This window comes from Leopardus geoffroyi, chromosome X (assembly GCF_018350155.1).
Source record: "Leopardus geoffroyi isolate Oge1 chromosome X, O.geoffroyi_Oge1_pat1.0, whole genome shotgun sequence".
Classification (NCBI taxonomy): Eukaryota; Metazoa; Chordata; class Mammalia; order Carnivora; family Felidae; genus Leopardus; species Leopardus geoffroyi.
This window is the reverse complement of record NC_059343.1, coordinates 4297860-4325522: the sequence shown is the minus strand read 5'-3', so window position 1 is coordinate 4325522 and position 27663 is coordinate 4297860. Positions and strand designations below refer to the sequence as shown.

The following is a 27663-nucleotide window of genomic DNA, read 5'->3' as shown; positions in this document are numbered from 1 at the left end:
GTTTGCCTCCCTCTCTGTTTTTATCTTATTTTCCCTTTGCTTCCCCTATGTTCACCTGTTGTGTTTCTTAAATTCCACATATGAGTAAAATCATATGTTTGTCTTTCTCTGACTGACTTATTTCACTTAGCATAATGCACTCTAGTTCCGTCCACATTTTGCAAATGTCAGGATTTCATTCTTCTTGACCTCCAAGTAATATTCCATTGTGTATATACACACATCATATCTTATTATCTATTCATTGGTCAGTGAATATTTGAGCTCTTTCCACAATTTGGCTATTGTCCATAACACTGCTATAAACATTGGGGTACACATGCCCCTTCAAATTGTCATTTTTGTGTCTTTTGGATAAATACCTAGTAGTGCAATTCCTGGGTCAAAAGATCTATTTTTGATTTTTTGAGGAATCTCCATACTGTTCTCCAGAGTGGCTTCACCAGTTTGCATTCCCACCAACAGTGCAAGAGTGTTCCCCATTTCTGCATATCCTTGCCAACATCTGTTGTTTCCCGAGTTGTTGATTTTAGCCATTCTGACAGGTGTGAAGAGATATCTCATTGTGGTTTTGATTTGTAATTCCCTGATGATGAGTGATGTTGGCATCTTTATGTGTCTGTTGGCCATCTGGATGTCTTCTTGGGAAAATTGTCTATTTGTGTCTTCTGCCTATTTCCTCACTGGATTATTTGTTAGGTGTTGAGTTTGATAAGTTCTTTATAGATTTTAAATACCCTTTATCAGATATGTCATTTGCATATATCTTCTCCCCTTCCATTCTTGATGATTCACATACTTGGGTGACTTTTCTGTATTCTGTATGCAGACTTCTGAGTACAGTTAATGATGCCCCACATGCTGTAGCTAGAGTACTTTATCTCAGACAGAACCTTCCTCATTGCACACTGTGCTTTCCCTTTGTGGCATTTAAGACAACAGTAAGTAACCATGTGAGTATTTATCCCTTTTCCCCTCTAGACACTATGGTAGGTCCATGGGAACATACACTATGTCCTTCTCTTTCGTCACTGTATTCTTAACATGTAGTATATAGGCATACATAAGCATGTGCTTAGCACTCTATAAACATATTTGAATTAATTTTCGAACATTGCTCTATAATTCAGTAACTTTCCTACAAGGTGGAAATTTTTTAAACAGAAAATATAATGAAAAGAAAAATACATTTCATGTTAACATGTGAATGTACAGGCAACAAAGGAAAAATACATTCTCTCAAGGTAATACATGAAATGTTTATGAAAATTGAATGCTTAGTTCATAAAGCAGGTAGTCAATAAATCTCATCAGGCTTGTATCGTATGAGTCACATTCTCTCTCCATAATGCATTAAGTTAGAAATGAAGAATAAAGAGTTAAGTAGAAAACCTCCATATTTTAGATTTTTAAAGCACATGTTTTAAAAAATTGATGGGTCAAAAAGAGATCATAATGGAACAGAAGATATAGATAAACAACAATAATACTATATAGTTTAAAAGGGGGAGATACTATAGAGTAGTATCTAAAGGGAAATTTAAAATCTTAAGTGTTGATGTTAGAAGAGACAATAAGATGGACACCAATGAGTTGAACATGTAGCATAGGGCATTAGAAAAAGAACAACAGATTAAACTTCACTGAAGTAGAAAGAATAAAATAGTAAGACTGGAAAACCTCTGGCAAGATTGATTAGGAAGGACAGAAAGAGAATATGAGAAAGAAATATACTATTAGAATAAAAAAAGAAAAAGGATAGAAACTGCCAAGATCAAGAAAATAATAAAATGATAGTGTTAATTTCACACCAATTAAAAAATGTAAATTTTCAAAATCCTAGAAAGTTATAACTGACTCAAGAGGAAACATAAATTGTATTTATTTATTTATTTTTCAAATTTTTTTTCAATGTTTCACTTGTTTTTGACAAAGAGAGAGACAGAGTATGAGCTGGGGAGGGCAGAGAAAGAAGGAGACACAGAATCCGAAGCAGCCTTCATGCTCTGAGTTGTCAGCACATACCCCAATGCGCAGCTCAGACTTGTGAACCACGAGATCATGACCTGAGCTGAAGTTGGATGCTCAACCAACTGAGTCACCCAGGCACCCCAATTTATTTATTTATTTATTTATTTATTTATTTATTTATTTGTTTGTTTTTAAAGTGTATTTATTTAAGCAATCTCTACACCTGACATGGGGCTTGAACTCATGACCCCAAGATCAAGAGCCACACACTCTACCAACTCAGCCAGGGGCCCCAAGAAACAGATAAATTTTTAAAACTGAGCAGCGCCTGGGTGGCTCCGTCGGTTAAGCGTGGACTTCGGCTCAGGTCATGATCTCGCCTTTTGTGCTGACAGTTCAGAGCTTAGAGCCTGCTTCATATTCTGTGTCTCCCTCTCTCTCTGCCCCTCCGCCACTCACACTCTATCTCTGTCTCTGTCTCTCTCAAAACAATAAATATTTAAAAAAAATTTAAAAACTGAAAGATCTGTAACCACATGATTTTATACGTTGGTTCTAGCAAGCTATCAACAAATAATTCCAAACCAATACAACTCTTCCAAAAACCAGAAAAATAAGAAACTTCTCTCAACTCATTTTATGAGGCTACCTAACTTTAATAACCAGGTTATCCAAGGAGAATAAATTTTATTAAGTCTAAGAACAAACATCTTAAAATAATAATAAAATAATCTAGCAATGTATAAAGAATAATAATTACATGGAATAATTGGGGCTATCTGAGAAATACAATGCTGAATTAATATTAGAAAGACCAATCTATTAATCACCAGATAAAAACCTATATAATCATTTTGATAGATTGAGAAAAAGCAGTTGATAAAGTCAATATTCCTGACTTTTTCTTTTTCAAGGACGTCCCTACCAATTAGGGATATAAAGCAACTTTCCTACCCTGATAAACATCATTTAAAACAAAACCGACTTGAAATATAATTAATTGTGAAAAGGTAAATGTATTTTTGTTTAAGATCAGGAATAAGAATGCTTTTTATTACCACCTCCTTTCAGCTTTTTTATTGGAGGTACTAAAGTCCAGCTCAATAAAATAAGAAAAAAATCAAAATCGTTGAAGTTTATAAAGGAAGGAGCTGTTATCCTTCAGAGCTTGTTCATTTTCTACCTAGAAAACTTCAAACCTCAAAGAATAGTTAGATAAATTGTTCAAACCAATGAGGTTTTACCAAGGTTGCAAGATACAACATAAATATTCACCATCACTTATTTATCAGTATAATGACAATAATTAGAACATACATTTTTAGAAAATACCTTTCAGAAAGGCACACAAATACAAGGAATTAGTAATGAATAGAACAAAACTAGTGCAAAGACTTTTATAAGGAAATTGTAAACATACATTGAAAAATAATAAGATAAAAATAAATGAAGCATTAAATATAACTGATGCCAATGTTAGAGAGTGCCTTTCACCCTAAGGCCATTGGTCAGGACCAGTCAAAACTGCCTGGACCTTTAGTTAGTCCTGATCGGTCTGTAACTCCTGGTTTGCATCAGGAACCAGGAAATGCTATGATCTGTCTCTAGTAGAGATATCAAAGCGGGAGACTTGATGCTCTGCTTCATATTCCAGTAAAACGGTTCATAGAATATGTGCATTTGAAAACACATGTTAAAAAGGGATGCCTGATGAGAAAAAATGAAATATGGCCTTTTGTAGCAACGTGGATGGAACTGGAGAGTGTGATGCTAAGTGAAATAAGCCATACAGAGAAAGACAGATACCATATGGTTTCACTCTTATGTGGATCCTGAGAAACTTAACAGGAACCCATGGGGGAGGGGGAGGAAAAAAGAAAAAAAAAAAGAGGTTAGAGTGGGAGAGAGCCAAAGCATAAGAGACTGTTAAAAACTGAGAACAAACTGAGGGTTGATGGGGGGTGGGAGGGAGGAGAGGGTGGGTGATGGGTATTGAGGAGGGCACCTTTTGGGATGAGCACTGGGTGTTGTATGGAAACCAATTTGACAATAAATTTCATATAATAAAATAAATAAATAAATAAATAAATAAATAAATAAATAAATAAATAAAAAGGGATGCCTGTCTGACTCAGTTGGTTAAGTGTCCAACTCTTGGTCTGGGCTCAGGTCCTGATTTCACAGATCCTGAGATCAAGCCCCGCATCAGGCTCTGCGCTGCCAGCCTTGAACTTGCTTAGGATTCTTTCCCTCTCTCTCTCTCTCTGCCCTTCCCCTTTTCGCATGTGTGCACTAAATAAACTTTAAAATGCATATGAAACAATTATATTCTGGATTCTCATGCAGGATCCAGCTATACAATCAATTTATTTTAATTTATTTTATTTTTTTGAGAGAGCGAGCGAGCAAGCACAAGCACGGAAGGGCAGAGGGAGAAGGAGACAAAGAATCTTAAGCAGTCTCCACGTCCAGCTTGGAACCCGAGTGAGGCTCAGTCTCACAACCATGAGATCGCCATCATGACTTGAGTCAAAATCAAGAGTTGGACACTTAGCCAATTGAGCCACCTAGGTGCCCCAGTACACAATCAAGTTGTTAAGCAAAGAAGTATCTCATCCATGATGAATTTGGTGACATTATTTTTTATTAATGTATATTCCCCCTTGTATTCCATTCCTTAAATATGCCTTTTGTGCCTATAACGTGACTCCCATTATAGTTGTATGCCTCTGTCTATTTCCAAAGTGGTAGCAAGTTACTTCATGTTTATTTTTTATCTACAGGGATTTGGGGGAACAAACTTACCCAACATCTAGAACACTACAATTGGGGAGGGAGGGAGACAAACCGTAAGAAACTCTTGAATACAAAGAATAATCTGAGGGTTGATGGGGGATGGGGGAGAGGGGAAATGGGTGATGGGCACTGAGGAGGGCACTTGTTGGGATGGGCGCTGGGTGTTGTATGTGAGCAGTGAACCACGGGAATCTACCCCCAAAAACCATGAGCGCACTTTACATACTGTATGTTAGTCCACTTGACTATAAATTATATTAAAAAGGAAAAGAACTAAGCAACATAAAAGAAGGTACTTCCTACTGATCCTACATTGTGTTTATGTTGAAATATTTTAATTATAGTATATTGATTTGTTCTATCAAATGCCTACTGATTTAGCTGCAAGGAGACGTAATTTGGAAGATAACATGCATATAATGCACTGTCAGATAACATGACACAAATTATTATAACATTATATTTTATACATTATTACATTATTTAACACTAAATATTCGATGATAGAATATTAATCTAGAAGCAAATCACAGCCATGATTCTGGAGGTTTTATGTCTTATCTAATGATTGCTTATCTTCTGCTTGTTCCATCATATGTGACCATGAACGTGTCTGTTTTGAGCTTCTCCAGATCTTTAACAAGCAGTCCTATTTAGCATTGTTCTGAGGTCTAAGCCTGGGCATCTAAAGTTCAGAGTTCATGAGGTTGGTGAATGGACTTGGTAATGCGAAGCGCACACAGTTCTCTCAAAAGACAGGAAACCAAGATTGTGAGATACAGCTCACATTTTCTTCTGTATCAAAATTCTTACCTTATGCTCCTGGTGACTTCTTAGTACTGTCATGACTGATCATTACAATCCATAAAAATATTCTTTGGCTAATATGGTCCAGATTTGATTCTGGAAAGGTTTTTTTTTTTCTTCTTCTTTTGGTTTGTTATATCTTCTTTGGTTGTTGTTATTGTTGCTGTTTTAATCTAAGAGAATCATGTCATGTGATTTAATGTAAGAGAATTATTGTCATTAATAATCGGTCTTTGTTTAAACATCCTTACCAACATCAGACCTACATTGAGTCAATTCATGCTGTTTTCTCATCTGTTAATGGTGATTTAAATCTGGACTATGATAAAAATTTATTAAAAATAAGTTAAGACTAAAATTAAACTAGTGGCTATTTTATTTATTCCAAAATGTTAATGACACAGGGAAAAACAAATCCATGTTTCCGTTGTTGATTCATGTTCTTCTGTCTTTTCTTTCAGAAAGAACTTTGCATGGTGTTGCCCCCTGAAGATGGAATTCAGCATCAAAACCAGCTTGGTCTCCCTCAAAGAAACCATTGGCGTGCGAAAGACCTCTAGGATGTGGCATTTCATCATGTACTAGGGCTGCAGTGCACTCTGCAGAATTGGACTTGAAAAATGAAGAAGGTAGATGGAGGTTGTAGTCAATTTCTGTCGCACTAAAAGTGTCCTGATCCCACGGCCGTGGGGTTTGTTGGAATGTTGCATGTCCTTGAAGCACTGTTCACCAGGCTTGTGGGGCTGGAACACATGGAGAACTCATTTTGCTACGACAGGAGGTTGCCAGGCCCTGGAACCCAAACAGGCGTTCAGAAGTACCTTGACATCTTTCTCCCACATCCGTGGTCACCATATTGCAAAATGGTGGTCCCACATTCATATTCTCATCCTGGATGCCATGATGTTTTCATCATGCTGACGTTCTTTGCCATGCTGCCGGTTTTCATGGCCTGGGACGATGAGGGCCTCAGCATTGTAGCATCAGTTAGTAGAGACCCTTTCTCCCTGCCTTTGGTTTATCCAATGACCAACTCAGGAGCAGCGGCACATGGACCCCCAAGCAAAGGTCTCAGGTGGCAGTCCCTGGAATGTTCTTGTTTCAATGGTCCTGAGAGTTTGCAATTAAGTTTATATACCTTGCCTTAATGACTGAAGTGTCCAAAATCATAACTTCAAACTGTAATGGAAGAAAATAATAATTTATCTCGTGACTGCAGTAAACATAGTCCGATGTCTCAGATTTATCCCCCTGATTATTCTTTAAACCAGAAAATATATGTATCAACATAGAAATGGTCTTTTTTATGGGGAGCCAATTCCGTGACTGTATGTACCATTGATTCTTGGTCACTGATGCCACTTTCCGATTCGTGGGACAAGGATGTTTTCCACCAAGCTCTCCCCTATAAGATAATGGCAGCTGATGCCTGAGCATCTGCATCTGGAAGTCTTGATATGAAAGTTTCTACCCCTCTTAGATGAGAGGTGGCCTGTGGTCCCCACAATGGGATCCAGTTCTTTCTGCCCGTTCATGGGGTGACTTGGAGAACAGAAAGCTGGTTTGCTGAAGGACCACTCAGTAGAGAGGTAAGAAACTCATTTGTTTAAATGTAAGCTTAACTATGTCAAATATAGAAAAGCATGTGGGGAGATTTCTTTTACAGAGCGCATTTCTGTTGCCTAGGATATGAATCCTTAAAGTCTTTCTAAGTAGTGATTGGAATTTACAAACAGAATCTTCCCTATTTTGCATGGTTCCATGTTTGAAGTGCCTTTTGAGTCAGTAATTATTTTGTTTGTATTCCATGCTCAGACAATCAGAGGGGATGCTTTTCACCTTGATATTTTGGCTCCTAGAATGGTAGGTAGGTACACGAGAAGCTTTCATTTTCATCCCAGGGATGTAATGTAGGGTTGAAATCTCTAAATAAGCAGTAGTAGGATGTCCCTTTGTTGCCACATTCTTCTTTTAATGAAACCCAGATTCAGAATTCTATAAGGAAGTGGCTGAGAGAATGATGTTTAACCTTCTTTCAAAAGGACTATTCTCAAGTCTCCTTGAGGGTATTTATGCCCAGGATTATACCAGGAGCTGCTGTGCACAGCTTCAGAGGCTTCAATTGTAGCCTACATAAATGGATTCACCAAGCCATGCCATTAACTTGGACCACCATCTTGTCAGTGATGTGACCTTGACCCTTGTAGGGGACGAATCTAGAAGTTTCTCTGACATGTATTGACCCCGTTCATCCTAAAAGTTTTCTCTCTTTTCCTCTAGTCTAACTTTATGGCTAAACAGTTTGGCTTGTTAACTTAGTGTCTAAATTAGATCTTAAAAAATCTGAGATTGGAGCCACACGGCGAGTGCTGGTTATTTCCTTCTTGGAAAAGACAAATAATTGTTCTCGTGGGCAAATTCATTTTATTTGTATTTATTTATTTTTTTAATAGGAAGTCGTTTTTTATTTATTTTTTTTTTAGAATTTATTTTTGAGAGAGAGAGACACAGAGACACAGCACGAGTAGGGGAGGGGCAGAGAGAGAGGGAGACACAGAATCTGAAGCAGGCTCCAGGCTCTGAGCTGCCAGCACAGACAGCTGACATGGGGCTTGAACCCACGAACTGTGAGATCATGACCTGAGCCTGCATCAGACACTGAACCAACTGAGCCACCCAGGCACCCCGGGCAATTTCATTTTAGAAGACGCATGCAAAGAGGCCCAACACATGTGGCCAAATGGAAGTCCAGTCTATTCGGCATGCCACCATATCCCACCCCAGATGTATCATTTCTTCTCTGAAGTTTGCTGGAGGCCAGTGTCTGTGCATCTTTTGGCCCACTTCCCACCAATAGGGGTCCTCAAAATTATTTTTTCTGCCAAAAGAGAGTATGTATTTCCAGAGGTCTTTTGCACCTACCTTCATGCATTTTACACTATTTCACAACACAGTGTAATTATTGTATAAACTTTTAGTTTTAAATGGCATCATACCTTCCAATACCTCATTTTAGAAAATGGCGGCTCCATTGCTGTGTTAAGTCACAAATCTATTGATAAGAGCTACAGGTGTTTAGAAGAGAACTTTAAAATGACGTATATTTTTTTTCATTCAGATTTGCTTAAACAGAGGAGAGTACTCTGTGTTTAGAGGCATGATTACCCTTCAATGTTATCAGACACAATAGATTGTGTCCCACAGTTGCACTAGGATTTAGAGGCTAATGAGCTTTTGCAAAGAGATCTATTCCAAAGAGCAGGTGAAGCCGGACTTCACTGCTAGGATGGACCTCCCACGGGGATGTTTCTTCATACCCTCCTTGGTGGTGGTGACCAAGAGAGTGTCAGCCGTGATGCAGCTGCTGAGAGACAATGACACGTGTGGGCTTGGCGGATATGGATCACCAGGCTGTCCTGCTGTCTGCAGACAATGAGATGCAATGCACACATCCATTTCAAGACCAGAGGTCTTTGGGGGAAATTTGTGTGAGCAGCATGGTTTGTAATCCTACATCTCACCCTTTGCGTGCTGTTCCGGCCATTCATACCGGCTCTGCTCACCTGGACTCCAAGGCCTTCTCGTCACAGATGCTTTAGGAACACAGCTGTCTATTGGAGCCCCACAGTGGGTTTAAGAAAGATAGTCAGGGGGCGCCTGGGTGGCGCAGTCGGTTAAGTGTCCTACTTCAGCCAGGTCACGATCTCGCGGTCCGTGAGTTCGAGCCCCGCGTCGGGCTCTGGGCTGATGGCTCAGAGCCTGGAGCCTGTTTCCGATTCTGTGTCTCCCTCTCTCTCTGCCCCTCCCCCGTTCATGCTCTGTCTCTCTCTGTCCCCAAAATAAATAAACGTTGAAAAAAAAAAAATTTTTAAAAAAAAAAAGAAAGATAGTATATTTGGGGGAGTTGCTCATCTCAGTAAATCCTGGCCATGAGTCAACGACGTTGGCCAACACTGTGATATGTGAGCAGAATTTTGGTGACGACGAAGGGTAGTCTGTTGGACATACAAGGCATAAAAGAGACGGAATCTGATCACCACTTACCCTCCACACCTTAGACACAGCTCCATATTAAGCCAGCCAGCCCCAGACTTAAGGGTTGATGGATAAATCAATCTTCTTTCCGAAGAGGATGGGTTTGAAGCGCCATTGATCTCAAGATCATAGACTCCAAGCTATGGTCAGGAGATTCACACCTGCCTGCCTCTGAATGTTAAAACCACGTTTTAAGCTCCACATTGGAGCTGTGTTGTGGAGGAGTTAGAGAAGTCAGCTCCTCATATGTGTGGGGATCTTCATGGTGAGGTTTCTCCTTCATGCTCTGCTCCCGTATGATCACATGGGACATCCAGGCGAAACTCATGCTTCCAATATCAGTGAAGCCTCTCTCTTATTTTGTCTCCTACAGAAGCCAAATTTCAGACTGGATTATTGAATCAATGCCCATATCCTTGGTTTTGGCGAAAAACTGCAGTCTTGGCTTTCTGTGGGGTCAGTCTTGGTTGGCCTCCAGTGATCCATTAAGCAATACGTAACTAACATACTGTTGAACCTACTAGACGGGTAACGCAGGGACAATTTGTTTTTCCTCTCTATTTCTTGGTTTCTTCATCCTTTTTTTTTCTAAAAGTTTATTGATTTATTTTGAGGGAGGGGAGGGGCAGAGAGAGAGGGAGGGAGAGAATCCCGCACAGAGCCCAGTGTGGGGCTTCAACTCATGAACCATGAGATCATGACCTGAGCCAAAACCAAGAGTCAGACCAACTGAGCCACCCAGGCGCTCCCAGTTTCCTCATCTTTCAAACCGAGATAATAATGGCTACCTCAGGGACTGTGGATGGTCCCTTCCAGAAAGTCTGGAATCCCCCAAATATGTAAAGTGAGATTTTCCCAGGGAACTCAGAAGAAGGACCCTCTGCCTAAGAGTTTGCATGCCACTTGTCTTGAAACTAGAGCTTTTCCTTGGTTCCAGGGTAAAGCAACCCAGACCTCAAAGGACCCCACCCAGAATGCAGAGTTTATTCATCCACGGATGTCAGGTGAGAACACATGCAGAATTACAATGATCTCAGGCCATGATAACATCTTCACAAACACCTGGAGATCCTCCTGATACTCCCCAGTACAGGGAAATAGCTATTCTCTGTAAGTGTGAGAGTTCTGGGAAGCACAATTCTCCTAGCCTGTCATTGAACTTGGATAGTTCTTACCCCTTACTGTACATCAGCATGACACGGACAGATTTTCTCAACATTCTTATCTTGAGGCTGTACCCCTGGTTACTAACAACAGTGTTTCTGGGGTGGGACCGCGGCAGCAGTATTTGTGAAGATTCCTGGGTGATTCTGCTGTGCAGTGCAGGCTGAGACCATGGACTAGGGCTGTCCACGTCCCTTCCTCCTGGGAGATGAGCCCATCTGGTCATCACAACTGCATCTCTCAAAGCCTGGGTCCCTAGCGCCCAGGCTCCTGACCAGCCTCTAACTGCTCTTCTCCTTCTGGGACATGTGTGCCACAATGAACAAACACCTCCACTTTCTCAACCCTTCTTCTATTGCTTGGTTTTTCCCTGGGGCCACCACTCCCCTACAGTGCTCTCCCGCGGACAGCCATTGATGTGTACCTTGAGCCCTTTAGGGGAGTAGCACTCATCCAATTCTTGGTCTTCTCACTTCAAGATCTGTTGTTCCTTCCTCTCCAGCCACCTCCACAGCCACGCCCTGCGTCTCGTCTTTATGCCATACTAACACCTGCCTGAAATCCCCACTGCACTGAATCCTCTCTCCGACTTACACTTTCTGTACAATTCCCTTTGGATGAACCCTTCTCTTGGGAAAGCTTTCCTCTTTGTCTTTCTTGGCCTCACATGTCCCCTGTCTTATTTATCTTCTTCATCCTCTGGCTGATCTTCAGCTGTGTCCTTCGGGGCTCCTCCCCTTGTGTCTCCCCATTAAAGGTTGTTCTCATTTTCAACCCTTCTTTTGGGCAGCTCCATCCAATCCATCCTTCAAAGACAGCATTAAGTGGTCCTCATGCTATACGTGCTCATAGCACCTGACGCCGTGGTGAGACCCATCACAGAGCATTCACATTGTGTATTTACTTCTGGTTCTTCCCACCTAAATTGGGTTCTCTAGAGAAACAGAACCAATAGGCTATCCCTAGAGATAGATAGAGATATAGAGATAGAGATAGAGATAGAGATAGAGATAGAGATAGATAGAGATAGACTTAGAGATAGAGATAGAGATAGATAGATATAGACATAGATATAGACACAGATATAGATACATACATACATAGGTATATATACCTATCCATCTATAGATCTATTTATTTATAGAAAGAGAGATCTCTGTAAATAGATACATAGGTATATCCAATAGATCTTTATCTATACAATAGATAATTATAATTCTATTAGGTATATCTATTTATCATCTATCTAGACACATCTGTCTCTGTCTCTGTAAATAGCTCTATTGTTATCTCTGTCTCTCTTTCTCTCACTATTGAATTATTTTAAGGAATTGGCTCATGTGATTGTACAGGCTGGCAAGCCCCCAAATCTGCAGGGCCGACCAGAAGGCTGGAAATTCAGCAGGGATTCTACGTTGCAGTCTTGAAAAGGAATTGCTTCTTCTTTGGGAAACTTCAGTCTTTGCTCCTGACTCCTTCAAATGATTAAATAAGACCCATCCCCAACCCCCAACCACTCCCCACCCATCCACATTATGGAGGGTAATCTGTTTTACTCAGTCTACCAACTTAAATGTACTCACATCTAAAACATATGTTCGCAACAACATGAAGACTAGTGTTTAGCCAAACAACTGGGCATCATAGCCTAGTCCAAAATAAATTTCCTCACACCACCTATCTCAAATATGGAATGGATGTGGTACCTGGCCCTGTGTAAGTAACTCTTTTGTGTATAACTCCTCTATAACATTAAAAATAGCAGTGATCAGTATAGGTATTGAGTTTATACTACGTACATAGACTATCTACATAGACTATGGACATCCGCTAAAAAATGGTTTCTTAGCTTTTGCTCACAATATTCTGTTTAATCTTCACCCCTAACTTGGAGGTAAGTAGTTCAGCTCTGTATGATATGGCTCGACTCAAAAAGCTTGATTTGTAAACCAAATGGATATAATCAATGAGATACAAGACTAGGGTTTAAATCTAGGTCTCCTGGCTTCTAATCTTATCTCCCAAATTCTAGCACCTTCCTCTCTTGCCGTATTTATATTGGTATTAGGTTATGATCGTGTGCTCAGATGTAAGAGAAATGTATCTTTTCTGTGTCTCTTGAACCATTTCTGTAAATGAGTATTTATGAACAATCCTTCTCCTCTCAAGCATGTAAAAAAAATTCCAAGGGTTGCATTAAGCCTGTTATAACCCAGAGCCTCTCTCTTGACCCCAGCTGCCTCTTGTTTTAAAACAATACTTGGAAGAAAATAAATTGTTAGCTCTTGTGGCAGAGCCTTTATGCCAGGCTTTAGGGGATCATTACCATAATATTATGCGTCAGGAAGCAATTTTCCCAATGACACTTCGGTGACCCCAAAGAGCCTTAAATCAAAAAGAGAGCCTTGGATTCTGTCTATTTAGTGCAAAAACAGTCATTGACTTCTGTTTTTTAAAATAATCAAGCAGATATCACACAGAGGACAAAGTTATTGAGCTTTCCATTCTTTGGACCGTTGTCTGGGTCCAAGTAGATATCATCATTTTGTTGGTCAAGGTGCTAAATTTGGGTTGTATTAGGAAGGGATGGGGGGAAAGACTTAGAAATGTGTCATCCTCTGGCATGGTAGTTGAGAATTCTTAACTGGAATATTCATAAAAGTGGAAGATAAATGTCTAGGGAGAATGGACCGTGTCTTTTTCAATGTTTTATGCCTGTCTGCTTGATCTGTGCCTCGTTCCAAACACCAAGGAGCCCAAGACCCAGTTCTCAAACTGAGTTATCAAACTTCCCCAAAGTAGAGACTGGGGTCTTTCAGTAAGAATTTGGTTTTCCTCTTCATTCAATAGCTTAGTTCTCCCAAATGCACATAAAATGGGCCTTTCTCATGCAGTTTCCAATACACTTTCCAGAAAATAAGATGTACGTGAATGCCATGTCAATTGAAAGAGCTTTTGACTAGGAGTATTATGGTCACTAGAGAATAATCACTTGCTATGTATATTATGCAAAAGACTTTGTCTAAAGCACTCTTGTTTGTAAATAAAGCCCTTCAATGCCTATAATATAGGTGTAGGTCGACCATTCACTTCCTAGAATACAGTTCTTGAAAAAGTACCAGAATAGGCACACTAACGTGAGCCACTTATTTCTGCCTGGTTGGAACAATTGTGTTTGTTTGTAGGAAAATGGGACAGATGATGAACCTTGGCAAAGAGTCCCCAAACATTCAGTTCCTCCTTCACATAGAGTCAAATTTTCCGGAGACTGAAGTGATGGCTGTCAAACCTGCTTCTTTCCCTGGAACAGCCCACAAAACATAGGACAGAAAGGGATTGAAACCATCAATCCAAATGACTACCCTGGAGGAACACTGGTGTGCACATTACGTAGGACTTACGGCCATCATCCTTGTCGCTGTGGGGTGGAAAAACCTAGCTAGAAATGCACTGATGAACAGCCAGCACTTCAAGAAAAAATTCCAAATAGAAACTAACTCAGTAAAACAGAAGGGTTCTGGGCACAGATCAGCTGGAGAAAGAGAAGGTGTCAAGAGCAGAACCCAGCCAGTCCAGATGGGACATGGCTCCCTGTATACCTCGCCCAAGCATTGCTCAGCGGGCCTGTGAGACTTCAAGGTGTATCCTTTGTAACCCACTGTGTTACAGAAAGTCATAGTTCTCTTTATAGACCGTCAGCTGCATCATCACCAAAAAAAGTCCTTTTACCTTCTTCCAAAAGTAGCAAGTCCAACAACAGCTTCTCCAAGGAGTGCTGTGTTCTGAGGATCTGATTACTGGTGGTAAATTCAGCTCGTTACAAGAAAACAGAGGATGAAAGGAGCCCCACAGATGAAGCAAAGAGATGTCTTGAAAAATCGACTCCATCAGCGTTGAGGAGAGTAGGCCAGCATAGAAACTAAGGATGGTGTTGCCAGGAACCACTTGTCAGTTAGGTCCTGAGAGCCCCACGTGTGTTTGGGTGTCAAAACACAAAACAAATAAAAACAAAGAAACAGAAACCAAATGCAGACTTAGTCAGGAGAGAGTTTTATTCCAAAGGATTATTGCAAGTGTGGGGAAAGCCACTAGGGACATAGGGTCCGTGGAGCTTGAGAGAATGCTCTGTCTGTCTACAAGGTCAGCAAGGACAGTTGGGCAAAAGGGGATTTATAAAGATTTTTAATGTTTATTTTTGAGAGAGAGAGACAGAAACAGAGAGAGACAGAGCATGGGGAAGGGCCAGAGAGAGGGGGAGACACAGAATCCGAAGCAGGCTCCAGGTTCCGAGCTGTCAGCACAGAGCCCGATGCGGGGCTGGAACCCACGAACCATGAAATCATGACCTGAGCCGAAGTCAGACACTCAACCGACTGAGCCACCCAGGTGCCCCAAAAGGGGATTTTCTCTTGTAGAGAAGAGTAGTCATGACTGTCATAACCCACAACTCTAGAAGGATCTGGGCATGGGAAATGTAATGAAAGGTGGCACAATCCAATGGTAGACCAGAACTTGGTTTCCCCCTGAGCCAGCCTGTCCTCAGGAGAAGCTGTTCTGTCTCAGGCTGAGCATGCCAAATAAAAACAATCTCAGTAGAAAATTCAGGGCCTTGGGAGAAGGAGAGAAGCTGAACTAAAGTTTGCTTAACAAAGATTTTTGTTGCAGTGGATGAGTGGGAACAAGCCATTCAGTGAATCATTGACAAGGCAAAGAATGGGAATCTGAAGAGTGTGTGTCTGACTCATCTAGGTGAACAAGCAGGCGTCTGTGAACTTATCTAACTCACGTGAGGGAGGGTGGTTCTTCCCAGGCAGCGGCTTTCCAGAACAGAGAGGGTGGGGCAATCTCTTAACCTTCCCCATTTTCCAGGATCACGGGGTTCCAGTAGATTTCAACATTGTCCTGGGTGAAACCCTGTGGAAGGGTCTCAGGGGAAACATTAGTTTCAACGCTCAGCCTCTTGGCCGCTCAGGCTCCATGCGCTCAGCATATAAAGAAGGAAGATGACTGTGAACGGAAGGAATGTTTCGTGGAATCCCGTTTTATGGGATGGCGTTGGTGCCATGGGTATTGTCGCTGCAGCTTTTCTTGGTCACGTGGCTCTGGGAATCATGACGCACTCTGGAGTCTCTAGGAAGGAGCCCTGGAGGCCTCTTCCTTGACCCATTGGAACAAGCTCACTGCACACCCCTTAGAAAGGATTTCTTTTCTTAATAGCAGCTTCCTTGAGATGGAACTCACATGCCATTCAGTTCACCGACCTAAATTCCACAACTTTTTCAACAGATTGAGGCTTGTGCATTACCACAGTTTTAGAACATTTCCTTTCTGAAAGTAAACCCCATAACCATCAGCAGCCACTCCCCATTCCACCCTCTGCCAGCACGTGGCAGTCACCAGTCTGCTTTCTTTCGATAGGTTTGGCTTCTCTGGACATCTGACGTAAATGGACTCTACAACGTGACCTTTTGTGTCTGGCTTCTTTCACTGTGTGTGATGTCTTTGAGGTTCAGCCACATGTAGCATGTGTCAGAATTTCATTGTTTTTTTTATGGCCAGATAATGTTCTGCTATATGAATAGAACACATTTTGATGATCCGTTCATCACGTGGTGGACATTTGGGATTTTTCCATGTTTTGGCTATTATAAACAGGGCTGCTGTGAACATTCATGTATGAGTTCTTATGCAGACAAACGTTTTCTTCTTGGACAAATGCCTTCATTTCTACAAGACTCTCATGACCACCAGGGGCCACCCACTATTAGAGGATGGATCCCAATAGGTACCTCCTTACAAGTACCTATAGAATCCAGGATTCTGGGCAGAACCAAATATGCAGCAGCTACCCCCTACCCTTACACTCTTGCCAAAGCTCATTCTGTCTGCATGTCCCACAGCTTAGATTTGCACTGAAAGTATTAGCCCTTTGGGTCAATCATGCTCTCAAGAGATGAAGAGCCCATTTCCTCCTGGAGGAAAACATGGGCAGGTAGAGTGTTGGCCCGAACAGCGATGGCTATATCCCCTCTCAAAAAGATATTTGCCGTGAGGAAGCAGTCCAGTTGATTCAATGATACTTTGATTAAGTCATGGCATTCAAGCAGTGATGGATAGAGAGAGGGTACAGCATTTGGGTCAGAAGAACTTGGTTCAGTCCTATTCAGGCTCCTTCTTAGCTGTGAAAGAGACTGCCCACCCCTTCTTCCATATGCCCAGCTCTGCCCATTTCCAGTCTCCTAATGGGTAGATGTCCCCAGGTGACCAGGTCCCCCCAGAAGTGAGCAGAAGTGAATGTACCAGGTGTGACTGTGGATGTGTGTCACAGGATCCACCCCTCTGCACTTCCTTCCGGCTGACTGTAACGCTGATGCCCAGAGGGACCCTGCAAGATGTGGGCTGAAGACAACAGAAGCATGACAGCTTGGATCCCCGAATGACTGTGTGGACCAGAGACTTCCACTGCCCCATGGCACAAGCCCTACACTGCGCATGACAGTGACCACGTCTGAGCCACCACATTGGGTCCATTTGTAGCTGCAGCTTACCTACTCTAAAGCACCACCTCTGGTAAGTGATATTTCTCCCCGGAATCTCATCTGTCAGGGATGATAGCTATGCCAATAGCTTCTGTTCTTTGGGGAGTAAATTAAGTAATGCATGTCACCCGCTCTATAGCTGTACGTTGTAGTCAAAACATCTATTGTTAGACTTAACATTGACTAGAAATCATTGCTTATCAGTCATAGCTGAAGCTGTAGATTTACTCACACAGAGTGGGGCTAGAGATGTAGCTTTTACAAAATGTGGAAGGAGACCCACAATCATCATCTAAAGGCTAATTTCCAGAACTCTAACTATGGGCTTTGTAAGGAACAGAAAAAACTTAAACATAAAACCAAAACAATCCTTTGCAACAGACCTGGGACAAATGAAAGAAACGTTCCCACCAGGGGCATTTCACGGCATAGGTTTTCATCTTTGACAGACTGTGATTATTTAGACATTTGGTCAGAGACACGTGTAACAAAATACGAGCTTTCCAAAGTGACTATGTTATGTCGAAGAGGAGTTCGGGTGGCAGAAATAATAGAATCTAATCTAAACACAGGACCTTCTGGAATTGTATAGCAAAGATTTGATGAAAACTAGGCAGAACACTGTGACGTTAATACCTGCAGCTGTTTGTGCCTGGAATTTATTGTGTGTGAACGCTCTGTCATACATAAGAGTATAGCATTGACATCAAACACGTTTTTTGGAATTAGTGAGAACATTGTGTTATTTTATTTGACAAGAACACGTTTGTTCTTTTATATGACTTTTAAAAATATTTTTGGGGGAGTGCATGCAAGTGAGGCAGGGGCAGAGAGAGGGAGAGGGAGAATCTCAAGTTGGATCTGGGCTGCCAACACAGAGCCCGACGTGGGGCTCGAACTCACAAATCGTGAGATCATGAACCATGAGATCATGACCTGAGCCGAAACCGATGGTTGGGCGCTTAACCGACTGAGCCACCCAGGCATCCCCTTATTTGACTTTTTAGAAAGAGACCTCGCAGAGGCATACCCTACCAAATTAAAACAGTGGTCCAGCGATGTAGACTGACATCTCTACCAGTGGTTAAAATGCCACCTCACAGCACAGAGAATGGATTTTTTGAGCTTGACAGCAGGACTTTTATGAGTTCTCAGTACATGCAAAATTATAATAATTGTTTCTACTTGCTCCCTCTTTCAGCATCATTAATTGATTTTCCTTATTGTATTCAAATTACAGACTATATTTAAAAATGTTTTATTAATTGCCAGCATACTCCAGGCTCCTTGGCAGTGTGTTTCCACTCTGCAGAAGCTGTTGCTTGTTTTTGTATTATTTATGAAGGGTATGTTTATTCTTTCTTAGCATAAAGAGTACTTCTTCCAAGTGCCGGATCGCTCTCAGGAATAATGATGTTGTGTTGATACAGAGAAGGGGAACGAGCCTTCGGCTCCTGGGTCTGTCCTTGGGTCTCTCACTTACTAATTGGGCCGCCTTGGAAACTCAACTTAAACTCTCTGTGTGTCACTTTTCTTGTTTATAAAAAGAGAATGGTAATCACAGTGTCCCCTTCATCGGGTTGCTGTCGGGACCAAGGAGATTAGCAAAACCATTCTTGGCTCCATTGTAAATGTTCAATAATTGTGTTATTTTTATTGTTAAGCTTTGGTGCTCAGGCGGTTGCTTTATTCATGACGTGATTCTGTAGCACTTTCCTTGTGCTAGAGATGGTGCTGGTTTCTTGCAAACGTAGAGATAGTTACAAGGAAGCTTTGGTGAGCTTCACACTTGGGGGGAGGAGGCACCACGACCTCCATTCAGTGTTGTTGTGTTTACAGTTGAAGTCACTTCAGAAAATGCTGGTGTCAAAGTATGGAGTTCTCAGTTAAGACTGAGAAAGGTATGCCTTCACAGAGGGGTTGCTTTCATTTCTTTGGACTTTTTCTTTTCTAATTGTGCCGTCTCCCTCCCATGAAAGTTGAATGCCCTAGTTACACGGTGCCTCTGGTTTTGTACTACGTGCCTATTTGTGCTTTATACATAAAAACACTACGACTTTTTTTTACCCCTAAGATTCAATCTTGGTCCTTTAGGGGTTCTATCGTCTCCATTGATGGTACGTGCCGTACCAACAAATAGCACCATTGAATGAGCAGAGAGGAAATTTTGATAGACAAATAGGAGTGTATTCCCATATCACATTAGCTGAAGCTTCTTATATATTCTTGAGTGACACAACCCACACATGTCTCTATATCAACATCTGCATGTAGTTATTTTTACATATACATGTGCCTTGTATATGCTGATGCTGTTTAGGTATGTATTTACATTATTATACTTGCAAACATACCTAATTCTAGTTAGCAAGTAGGGTTTGCATTATTCTTTTTTAATATTTTAAAAGTTTATTTTTTTATTTTGAGACAGAGAGCAAGTGTGGGGGAGGGGGAGAGGGGAGAGAGAGAATCCAAGCAGGCTCCACGCTGTCAGTATGAAGCCTGATGTGGGGCCCGATCCCATGACCCTGGGATCCTGATCTGAGCCGAAATCCAGAGTCGGATGCTCAACCACCCAGGTGCCTGAGTTTACATTATTCTTAACATATCCTTTTTAGTGATTTTTTTACATAATTCAGAGGAACAAAAAGCGCGTATAGTCCTCCAAATACTATTTTATATCAATGGTTAGTAAGTGGACAAATCTTGTAGTTCATAGTGAACAAAACTGGATAGGCAACATGTGAAAAATAGCCTCATTAAAATCTGTTTTCCCATCCTAGTTATAGAGGCAAGCATTTTTGTAGAAACTTTGGATATAGTAGAAAAGTATACATGCGAAACAAACAAACAAAAAAAATCCACCGTGAACCTAGCGCTCTGGAAACATCATTGTCAATGTCTGAGTATCTGTGTATACACACATGTTCTGGTTATGGTAAGAAACACACGCAGAGCTAAGTGTTAGAAAAGGGGGTAAGGTCCTCAAGATGGTAAGACACACCGACTATGTAATCTAGAATCTAGTCGTGTTCAAAAAGAGATCTGGCCTTTGCCCCTTACCTTCTGGAGGTGACCTCTAAGCCCTTGGAATGTCCTGTGAGAGAGGTGTCTTTGCCTGGGGCCTTGGGGTCACTGGAGTGTGTAACATTGTGATTTAGGGTGGGGCTTCTGGCCATGCCAGAAAACCTCACAAAGTGACAGAGGGTGGAGGCTTTGGGTCATGCGATATCAGCTTGTCTTCCTGAGTGTGTTGGGACTGAGATCAGCCGCATGGTCAGTCCTTCTTACGTGGTGGAGCCCCCATAAGAACTCTGGACACCCAAGTCTCAAGGGGGTGTTCCTTGGCAGTATTCCATGTATATTGTCACCCATCAGTGCTGGATTGTAACACTGTCCATGTCTCCACAGGGACAGAGTACCTAGAAGCTCTGCATTTGTAACGTTCTCACATGCATCTCCACATGCCTTTTCCCTTTGCCAATTTCCGTGTGTACCCTTTAGCTGTAGTAAACCGTAACTGTGAGCAAAACAGCTTTCTCTGATATCTGGGAATCCTTCTGTGGAATTACTGAACCTGACAATGGTCTAGGGAAACTCCCCAGAGCTTGCAAAATTGCATCAGAAGTGATGACAGTCTTGAGGACTGCTCTCTGTACTTTGGTGGTTGGGTAACTTTGGCATGGGCATGTAGCTAAATACAAGGGGAGACCACAGGAGTGGGTTAATGCAAAGAGGTGGGATGCAGTGAGACGGACATAATGTATGGCTCCAGCTAAGAGGCCAAAGACCTTCCCTGGGGGTTTCCTGGTGCAGGCACTGTTAATCAGGGCTGGAACTTTTATACTCTCCATGGCATGGTGCAAGGACGGGCTAACCCTGTTTAACAAGCTGGGTGCAAGGGAATGAAGACCATCCCTAGTGCTAGAGAATGCTAGAAGCAGCACACTCAACATGAGGGGGAAGGTGTTGTAGGCATGATGGTCGTGAGGAGGAGCTTCCAGGAGGAGAAGAGCTTCAGCTGGGCTTAGACGATGAGCGATTTTGGGAAGGTCACTTGGAGAAAGGGGGCAGCAGGAGTGAATGCTGAAGGCAGTGATATTTAGGGAATGCTTATGGTGCAGGGCGCAGACCTCTCTTTTTGGGAGGGTGAGTGGGAGTGGGCCCGTGCAGTAGAGTGACAGTCGTATTTGAGAAATTTGTGGGTGATCTTGAACCTCTGGGTAGGGAATCCGGGTTCTCTCCTGTTTTATTACTTACTGTCCTTAACTATGGCCTTGGGAAAATTAGTTTCTTCATTTGAAAAAAACTGTCTGTTAATATTTAATTTAGAGAGCTCTTGTGAAATGTAAGTAGGAAATGTATATAAAATATTTATTACTTTCCTTCGCACCTTGGAGATGCTCACAATACGGGTTTCCTTTTATCCCAACCAAGAATAGCCTCCAGGTTTAAGCAGGAGAGTTCTATGAGAAATATGGTATTTAAGAATTTTTTTCTGGAGGAAGGCAACAGAGATGAAATTGAATTAGAAATAATTGAACATGGAGAAAAGGAACTCAATAAAAATAAGAAATAAATATAACTTGAGGTATTTTGAAAATTGGTACATTAAAAAAAAATCCCATGGTCACACAACTCAAGAAATGATTAACAGTGGAGAAACTCAACAGATACTATCTTTAATAGATGACCATGGTTAACATCTTCAGTGTTGAGTCATATGGAAATCATGGACCCCTGATAGGATGTGATGGGAAGGACACCTCCCCTCTGAGGACTTCTTCCCCAAAACCCCTATCTCGGCAGTTTAATCATTAGAAGGCATCAGACAAACCCAGATTGAGAGACAATCTAGAAAATATCTGTGAAGGTCACAAAAAGCAAGGGAATTCTCAGAAATTGTCATGGTACAGAGGAAACTAGGAGGTATAATAAGTAAATACAATGTAGTATCCTGGATGGGATCCTGAAACAGAAATATCTCACAATTGGAAACACTGGGAACATCCTCGTAAAGTCTGTAAATACAGTTAATAGTAATGTTCCAAAGTTGGTTGCATAGTTTAGACAAGCAGGCCATGGTCATGTAAGATGTGAATATTAGGGGAAACTGGGTAAATGTTGTAAGGGAAATCTCCATGCTATCTTTATAACTTTTCTGTAAAACTAAAATTATTCCAAAATTAAAAAAAGTTTACTAAAAAATACTAAACAAGACAAAATTAAGAAAAATCATTCCTGATTTAGTACTGGCTGTACAAAGAAATTTACTGCCAAATAAACTACTCTAATCCGGGGTTCCAGTATCTGAGGACAGGAGAAAACGAACATGCCAGCTCAAGAACAAAGAAAGAGAATTTGTCCTTCCTCTGCCTTTCTGTTCCATTCAAGTCCCCAATGGGTTGGATGAGGCCCTCCCGCGTTTGGTGAAGGTAGATCTTCTTTACTCAGGCTACTGATTCAAATGTTAATCTGTTACAGAAACACCCTCACAGACACACCAAAAGTAGTGTTTTACCAGCTATCTGGACATCCCTCAGACCGGTCAAGTTGACACATAGAATTAAACATCATATGAGCATCTCAGAGAAGCAATACATGGTTTCTAAGTAGCCAGTTAAAGGAGATCAGCACCCTTTGGTTTTGTGGAGCATGGGGTTTGATAGCACATATAGGTTTAATGCCATATGGCCTTACTTCATTGAGGAAGATGAAGGTCATCAAAGGAAGAGAGAGATATGAAGGGAGAATAGGAGATGGGAATCTTTAAAAGGCATGCAAGGTAACAAAGATCTGGAAGATTATAAGCTGTGAAATGTATGAAGTCTATCCCTCTTCATCTCACTTATGAAATCTTCGATGAAATCTGCAAAACAGATTCACAAAAACTCTTTGTGTGGCTGGATTTCCCGTGGACGTTGGTGAACGAGACAAATTCTGCATGCCATTTGTGTTGGATGACTCAAATAAGGGGCTCCGTTCTAGGTTGTTGATACAGTGCAGTGATCTAGAATGAATGGTCCTTGGTTTTACATTCCTGTTCCATCGTGATGTCGTAGGTTGACTTAACATGTCACAGTTTTTTACTTCCATGCCATGAAGAGGGTTGGCGTAGGAAACACCAATAGTACCTGCCTCTGTCACCACCACAAAGTTGTCTAGAGTGTCTGTGTTCTTAAATCGTGTTTTTGTCTTGCCTGCTAGCAGGGCATGATGCCATCTAGTTGGTTCAATTTCCATGGAAGTATACGGTATGCTCCGGTAACAGACGTACTAGATTCCAACACCCTGCAACATCTCTTTCTTTACTGTTTGATCCATTTCGGGGACATTTCATTCTGTTGTAATTATCCAGTCTACACCCTTGGATAAAAAATGAGTATACCCAGAAACATTGCAAAAGTTGGCCATAATGACATGCAAATTACGGAAAATTCTCATCCGCAAGAAAATGTTATTGTTTCCTCTAGTGCTGTCAAAAACCTTTGCATTCAAGCACGGTTCGGGCAGCCTTGGTTCACCTGGGAGCTTGTAGAAAATGTAATATCTCAGGTCCCTTCCCGCCAAGACCTATGGAATCAGAATCTATAATTTTAACAAGACCCCTAGTGGCTTTGTGTGCACATTAATGTTTCAGAAGCTCTGCTCCAAAATATACCATGTGAAATCTCAGCTGACCCTACCAGTGAAGGGAGAAGAGAGCAAAGGAGACCAGAGTTGGTACTTGAGAGTCTGACCCTGGGGTTGAAAAAGCAGATTTCCTAACTCCTGCCCTCTTTGTTTTCTGAAAGCCTCAGAGGAGTCTCACCCTAAGACCAAGATGTCACTTTAACATAAGAACCCTTCTTCAAACACTGATTGAGAAAGGCAATCCTTTCCTCCCCTTTTCTAAAGCTTGCAAATAGCTGTCAGAACCAAAGGATCATTTTTTTTTTAGGCGATTTCTCTCCTGAATACAAAAATAGTCCTTTTGTGTGCTAGGAGAAAGGACTTTGCTCTGTCTGGGACCTCTTCGTTTGTTTTATTTACCGTCTCCAATCATGGTGGTATGGAGGGCAAGGAATCGTGTGTGATATTCAGTTTTCCTCCTTTTCCTTTTAAAAGACTGGATGTGAAAGCTTATATTGCTGGGAAGCCCAGAAGAGGATACTGTGGGAAGAGGCTCATTCTGTGTAAAGGACAAATAGAACTGCCCACATCTCAGCATTTCTCTGTAACTTCAACTATGGTCAAATTAAGAACAGTAGGGGCCACAATATTCACCATGGTTACATTCAATTAAAATGACCTAATATTTTTAAAAGCCCATTTTATGTAGTTACTACTTGGATTGATAGCTTCAGTGATAAAATGTGATGACAATCCATGTATGTGTCAGTCCCCATCTGTAGCCACTCCACCCTTAAATGTGCCATCTGTGTTTGCTGACTTTAGACCAAGACTCTACATGCAATTCTTAATGTCCCTCCTATTTGTCAGAGTCTCAAATTAGTACACGTTCATTCTAAAGCTACAAAGTATCTATAAGCATAAGGAATGCAATGAAGATCGACAACCACCCTACCCCAGGAATGACCAATGTTTACATTTTATAGTACAGCCTTCCATATTCCCTTCACTATAGCAAGACCTGGAGAATGTTCTTCCACAACATGGGATCCTTAAATAAAACCACTTTGTGAATTAAAAACATTTTATATATTATTCTCGTCTTTCTGTACAAATTCCTAATATTCTTTGGTATCATTGTTACTGGCCAGACATGACTTTATTTGTGAAAATCACACACTTTGTCCCATCTGTCTGACGTGATTGGGTACTTACATTGTTGTCAATGAATCTTCATAGATTTTAATTTTATTTTTAATTTGCATCTTTGTTAATGGACTTTTCTCTAGCATTCTTCTGTTCTTTCGACCATTCAGATTTCCTTCTTCCATCTGGTTTTCCTCACTTTTTAAAATCAATGTTTCCTAGTTGTTCTAGTTCAAAAACAGGTAAAAATACAAACACATTCCATTTTAAAGACTATAAACAAAAATGCTAAAATATTTGTTTGTAAAGATCAAAAAAAAAAAAAGGAAAAAATACAGAAGTACAGATGTAAATTGGAAATCCCAATCTCCTCATTCCCAGCTTTCTTGCAGGTTCTTCCTCCAAATTTCTCCCTTGTGGGGGTAATGACTCCATTGCATCTATGTTCTACCAGACCCTTTAGGAAGCACATACAATATAGTGTCAGCACACGTAGAGTATTTTTAAAATAATGTGAAATCATCCCAAATATTCTGTTGTGTGTACATCTTAGATATACTTTTTTTCCATGCACTCCGATTGGGTTGCAGTATGGTAATCACACTTAGATGCCTTTGGACAATGAAGCCCTTGGACACATATCCTTATACACCTGTGTGCGTCTCAGCCTTGGATGCATCCAAACAGCTCTTGGGAAGTGCCAGGAGTCCCCCCATGATCCATCACTTGTGTGCACAGAGAAGGGTGGCCAGCCGAATACAGGCAAAGATGTGTGTACCTGGGCCATATTCTTGCTTTGAAGAGCAGAAGCCCCCATTCTGACCTAGACCTGGAAGGCGAGTGCTGCCCTCTGCTTTCCTGCTTCAACAGAGCGTGTCTGACGTTTGAGTGGGCACGATGAGCATCACTTCCTCTCAATTCTAGAGGTAGTGACAATTCCACGGATGGACGCTAATTTCCCCAGACTCTTCAGATCACCTAATGTTACATGCTTGGGATGGAGAGAAGGTGGCACCAGCAGAATGGGGTGATAGTCAATGGTGGTAAGAAACAATGGAGACGGGTTTCAGAAGAGTCACAAAAGGATCACCATGAGAGGATCACATCAGTTACAGAACCAAAATCCAGAATTCTCTCAGTGGCTGCTTTTTGCCCCAGATGTGGTAGGTGCTGTGTCTCTGTGGAATCAAGATAATCAATGGAGAGAAGTAAAATTTTCTGGATAGTAAGTACTTGTAGCTTTGGACTTTTTTCTTTCTTCTTTTTTCTCAGCTCTGTTCTTTCTGAATTGCGCAGCCATGGCCTTAGGTCATAAAACCTTGAATGGCAGAGAATGGATGTGTTTAACTATTTTATTGAGGGAGAATAAAATATTCATGTTTGCCTCAAGTGTCAGTGTGTTTGATGCTTTGTGAAGTGTTGAAAATGTGGTACCATTTAAGAGAGCTTAAGACTCATACTGAAAGGCAGTTTATCTTTACTGGTGAAATGCCAACATCCTACATTTGAGTTTTAGATCTTGTGAGTGGAGATAACAGGTACCCATTGAATATTTCTGGCACTAATAAAAACATGGTTTTTCAGAATGTCAAGGTTTTATTCCCCACCCATCTCTCTGAATGCCTGGTACTTAGGGGAAGTGTTGCCTGCTTTCTCAGCTCCTTACACTGGATAAAGTCTTTGTGTAAAATTTCCTTTTAATCCCAAGTCTGTAAACCACAACAACGAAAACCCAAATAACAAAAATCTGGGATAATGAATGAAACGATTTTGCCTAAGGCTGAAATACATCTTTGAGTCACAGTTCCCTGGGTAGAAAGACTTTCTGCTGAGATGAAAGAAACTTTTAAAATATTGTATATATTAAAGTAATTGCTGAAATGGTAATTGGCAAAGGAAGAAATGTTCTATTATTCTATTTAATATTTTAGAAGTGCTGGTGATTAAGACTCTGGAGATGTGTAGGTGGTAGCACAGTTTGGAAACATACATGAAAGTCTTGAAATGTACGTGAAGCAAAAAGCCCCGCATAGCACCCAGCCCATGTTAAGAGTTCAAGGATTCCAAAAATAGCACATAATGGTCATGATAGTAAGGTACCGTGTAGGGGCTTTGCAGTACACAGAGATAATCGTGAGCATGTAACTACTAAAGGGTGTTGGTGAGATGTTTGTTTATGTGTATGACAGTCAAGCCTTGAACAACGTGGGGGTTTCAGGGAGCCAACCCCACACACAGTTGAAAATCCACATAAACTTTGGACTCCCCCAAAACTACTAGCCTACTCTTGACCAGAAGCCTTAGCAGCTGCATACACAGTCAACTAACACATATTTTATACATGTATTACACACTATATTCCTAGAAACAAGTAAGGTAGAGGAAAGAAAAATGTGATTAAGAAAATCATTAGGAAGAGAAAATGGATTTTCAAAACCACGGGTTTTGAAAAAATTGCACACGAATGGATCAGTGCTGTTTCAACACGTGTTGTTCATGAGTCAGCTGTAGTTTCCTTTGGCTGCTGGAATAAAGTGTTACAAACTGGTGGCTTACAATGACAAATTTATTCTCTGATAGGTCAAGAAGCCAA

The 27663-nt window shown here is 41.1% G+C and overlaps 1 protein-coding gene and 1 long non-coding RNA gene across 2 annotated transcripts in view; both read left to right on the top strand.

Annotated features, from left to right (window-relative positions):
* Positions 1 to 7163, top strand: part of LOC123594065 (pseudouridine 5'-phosphatase) — a 175787-nt gene extending 168624 nt beyond the window's left edge. Inside the window, exon 4 of the mRNA XM_045470669.1 lies at positions 6036 to 7163. Within this exon, the coding sequence (XP_045326625.1) occupies positions 6036 to 6134 (99 nt within the window). The 3' untranslated portion in view covers positions 6135 to 7163. The remainder of the gene's footprint in view (positions 1 to 6035) is intronic.
* Positions 7164 to 17135: 9972 nt separating this feature from the next.
* LOC123594066 overlaps positions 17136 to 27663 on the top strand; it is a 491068-nt gene continuing 480540 nt past the window's right edge. The window contains exon 1 of the long non-coding RNA XR_006710656.1: positions 17136 to 17343. This is a non-coding gene — a long non-coding RNA (uncharacterized LOC123594066). The remainder of the gene's footprint in view (positions 17344 to 27663) is intronic.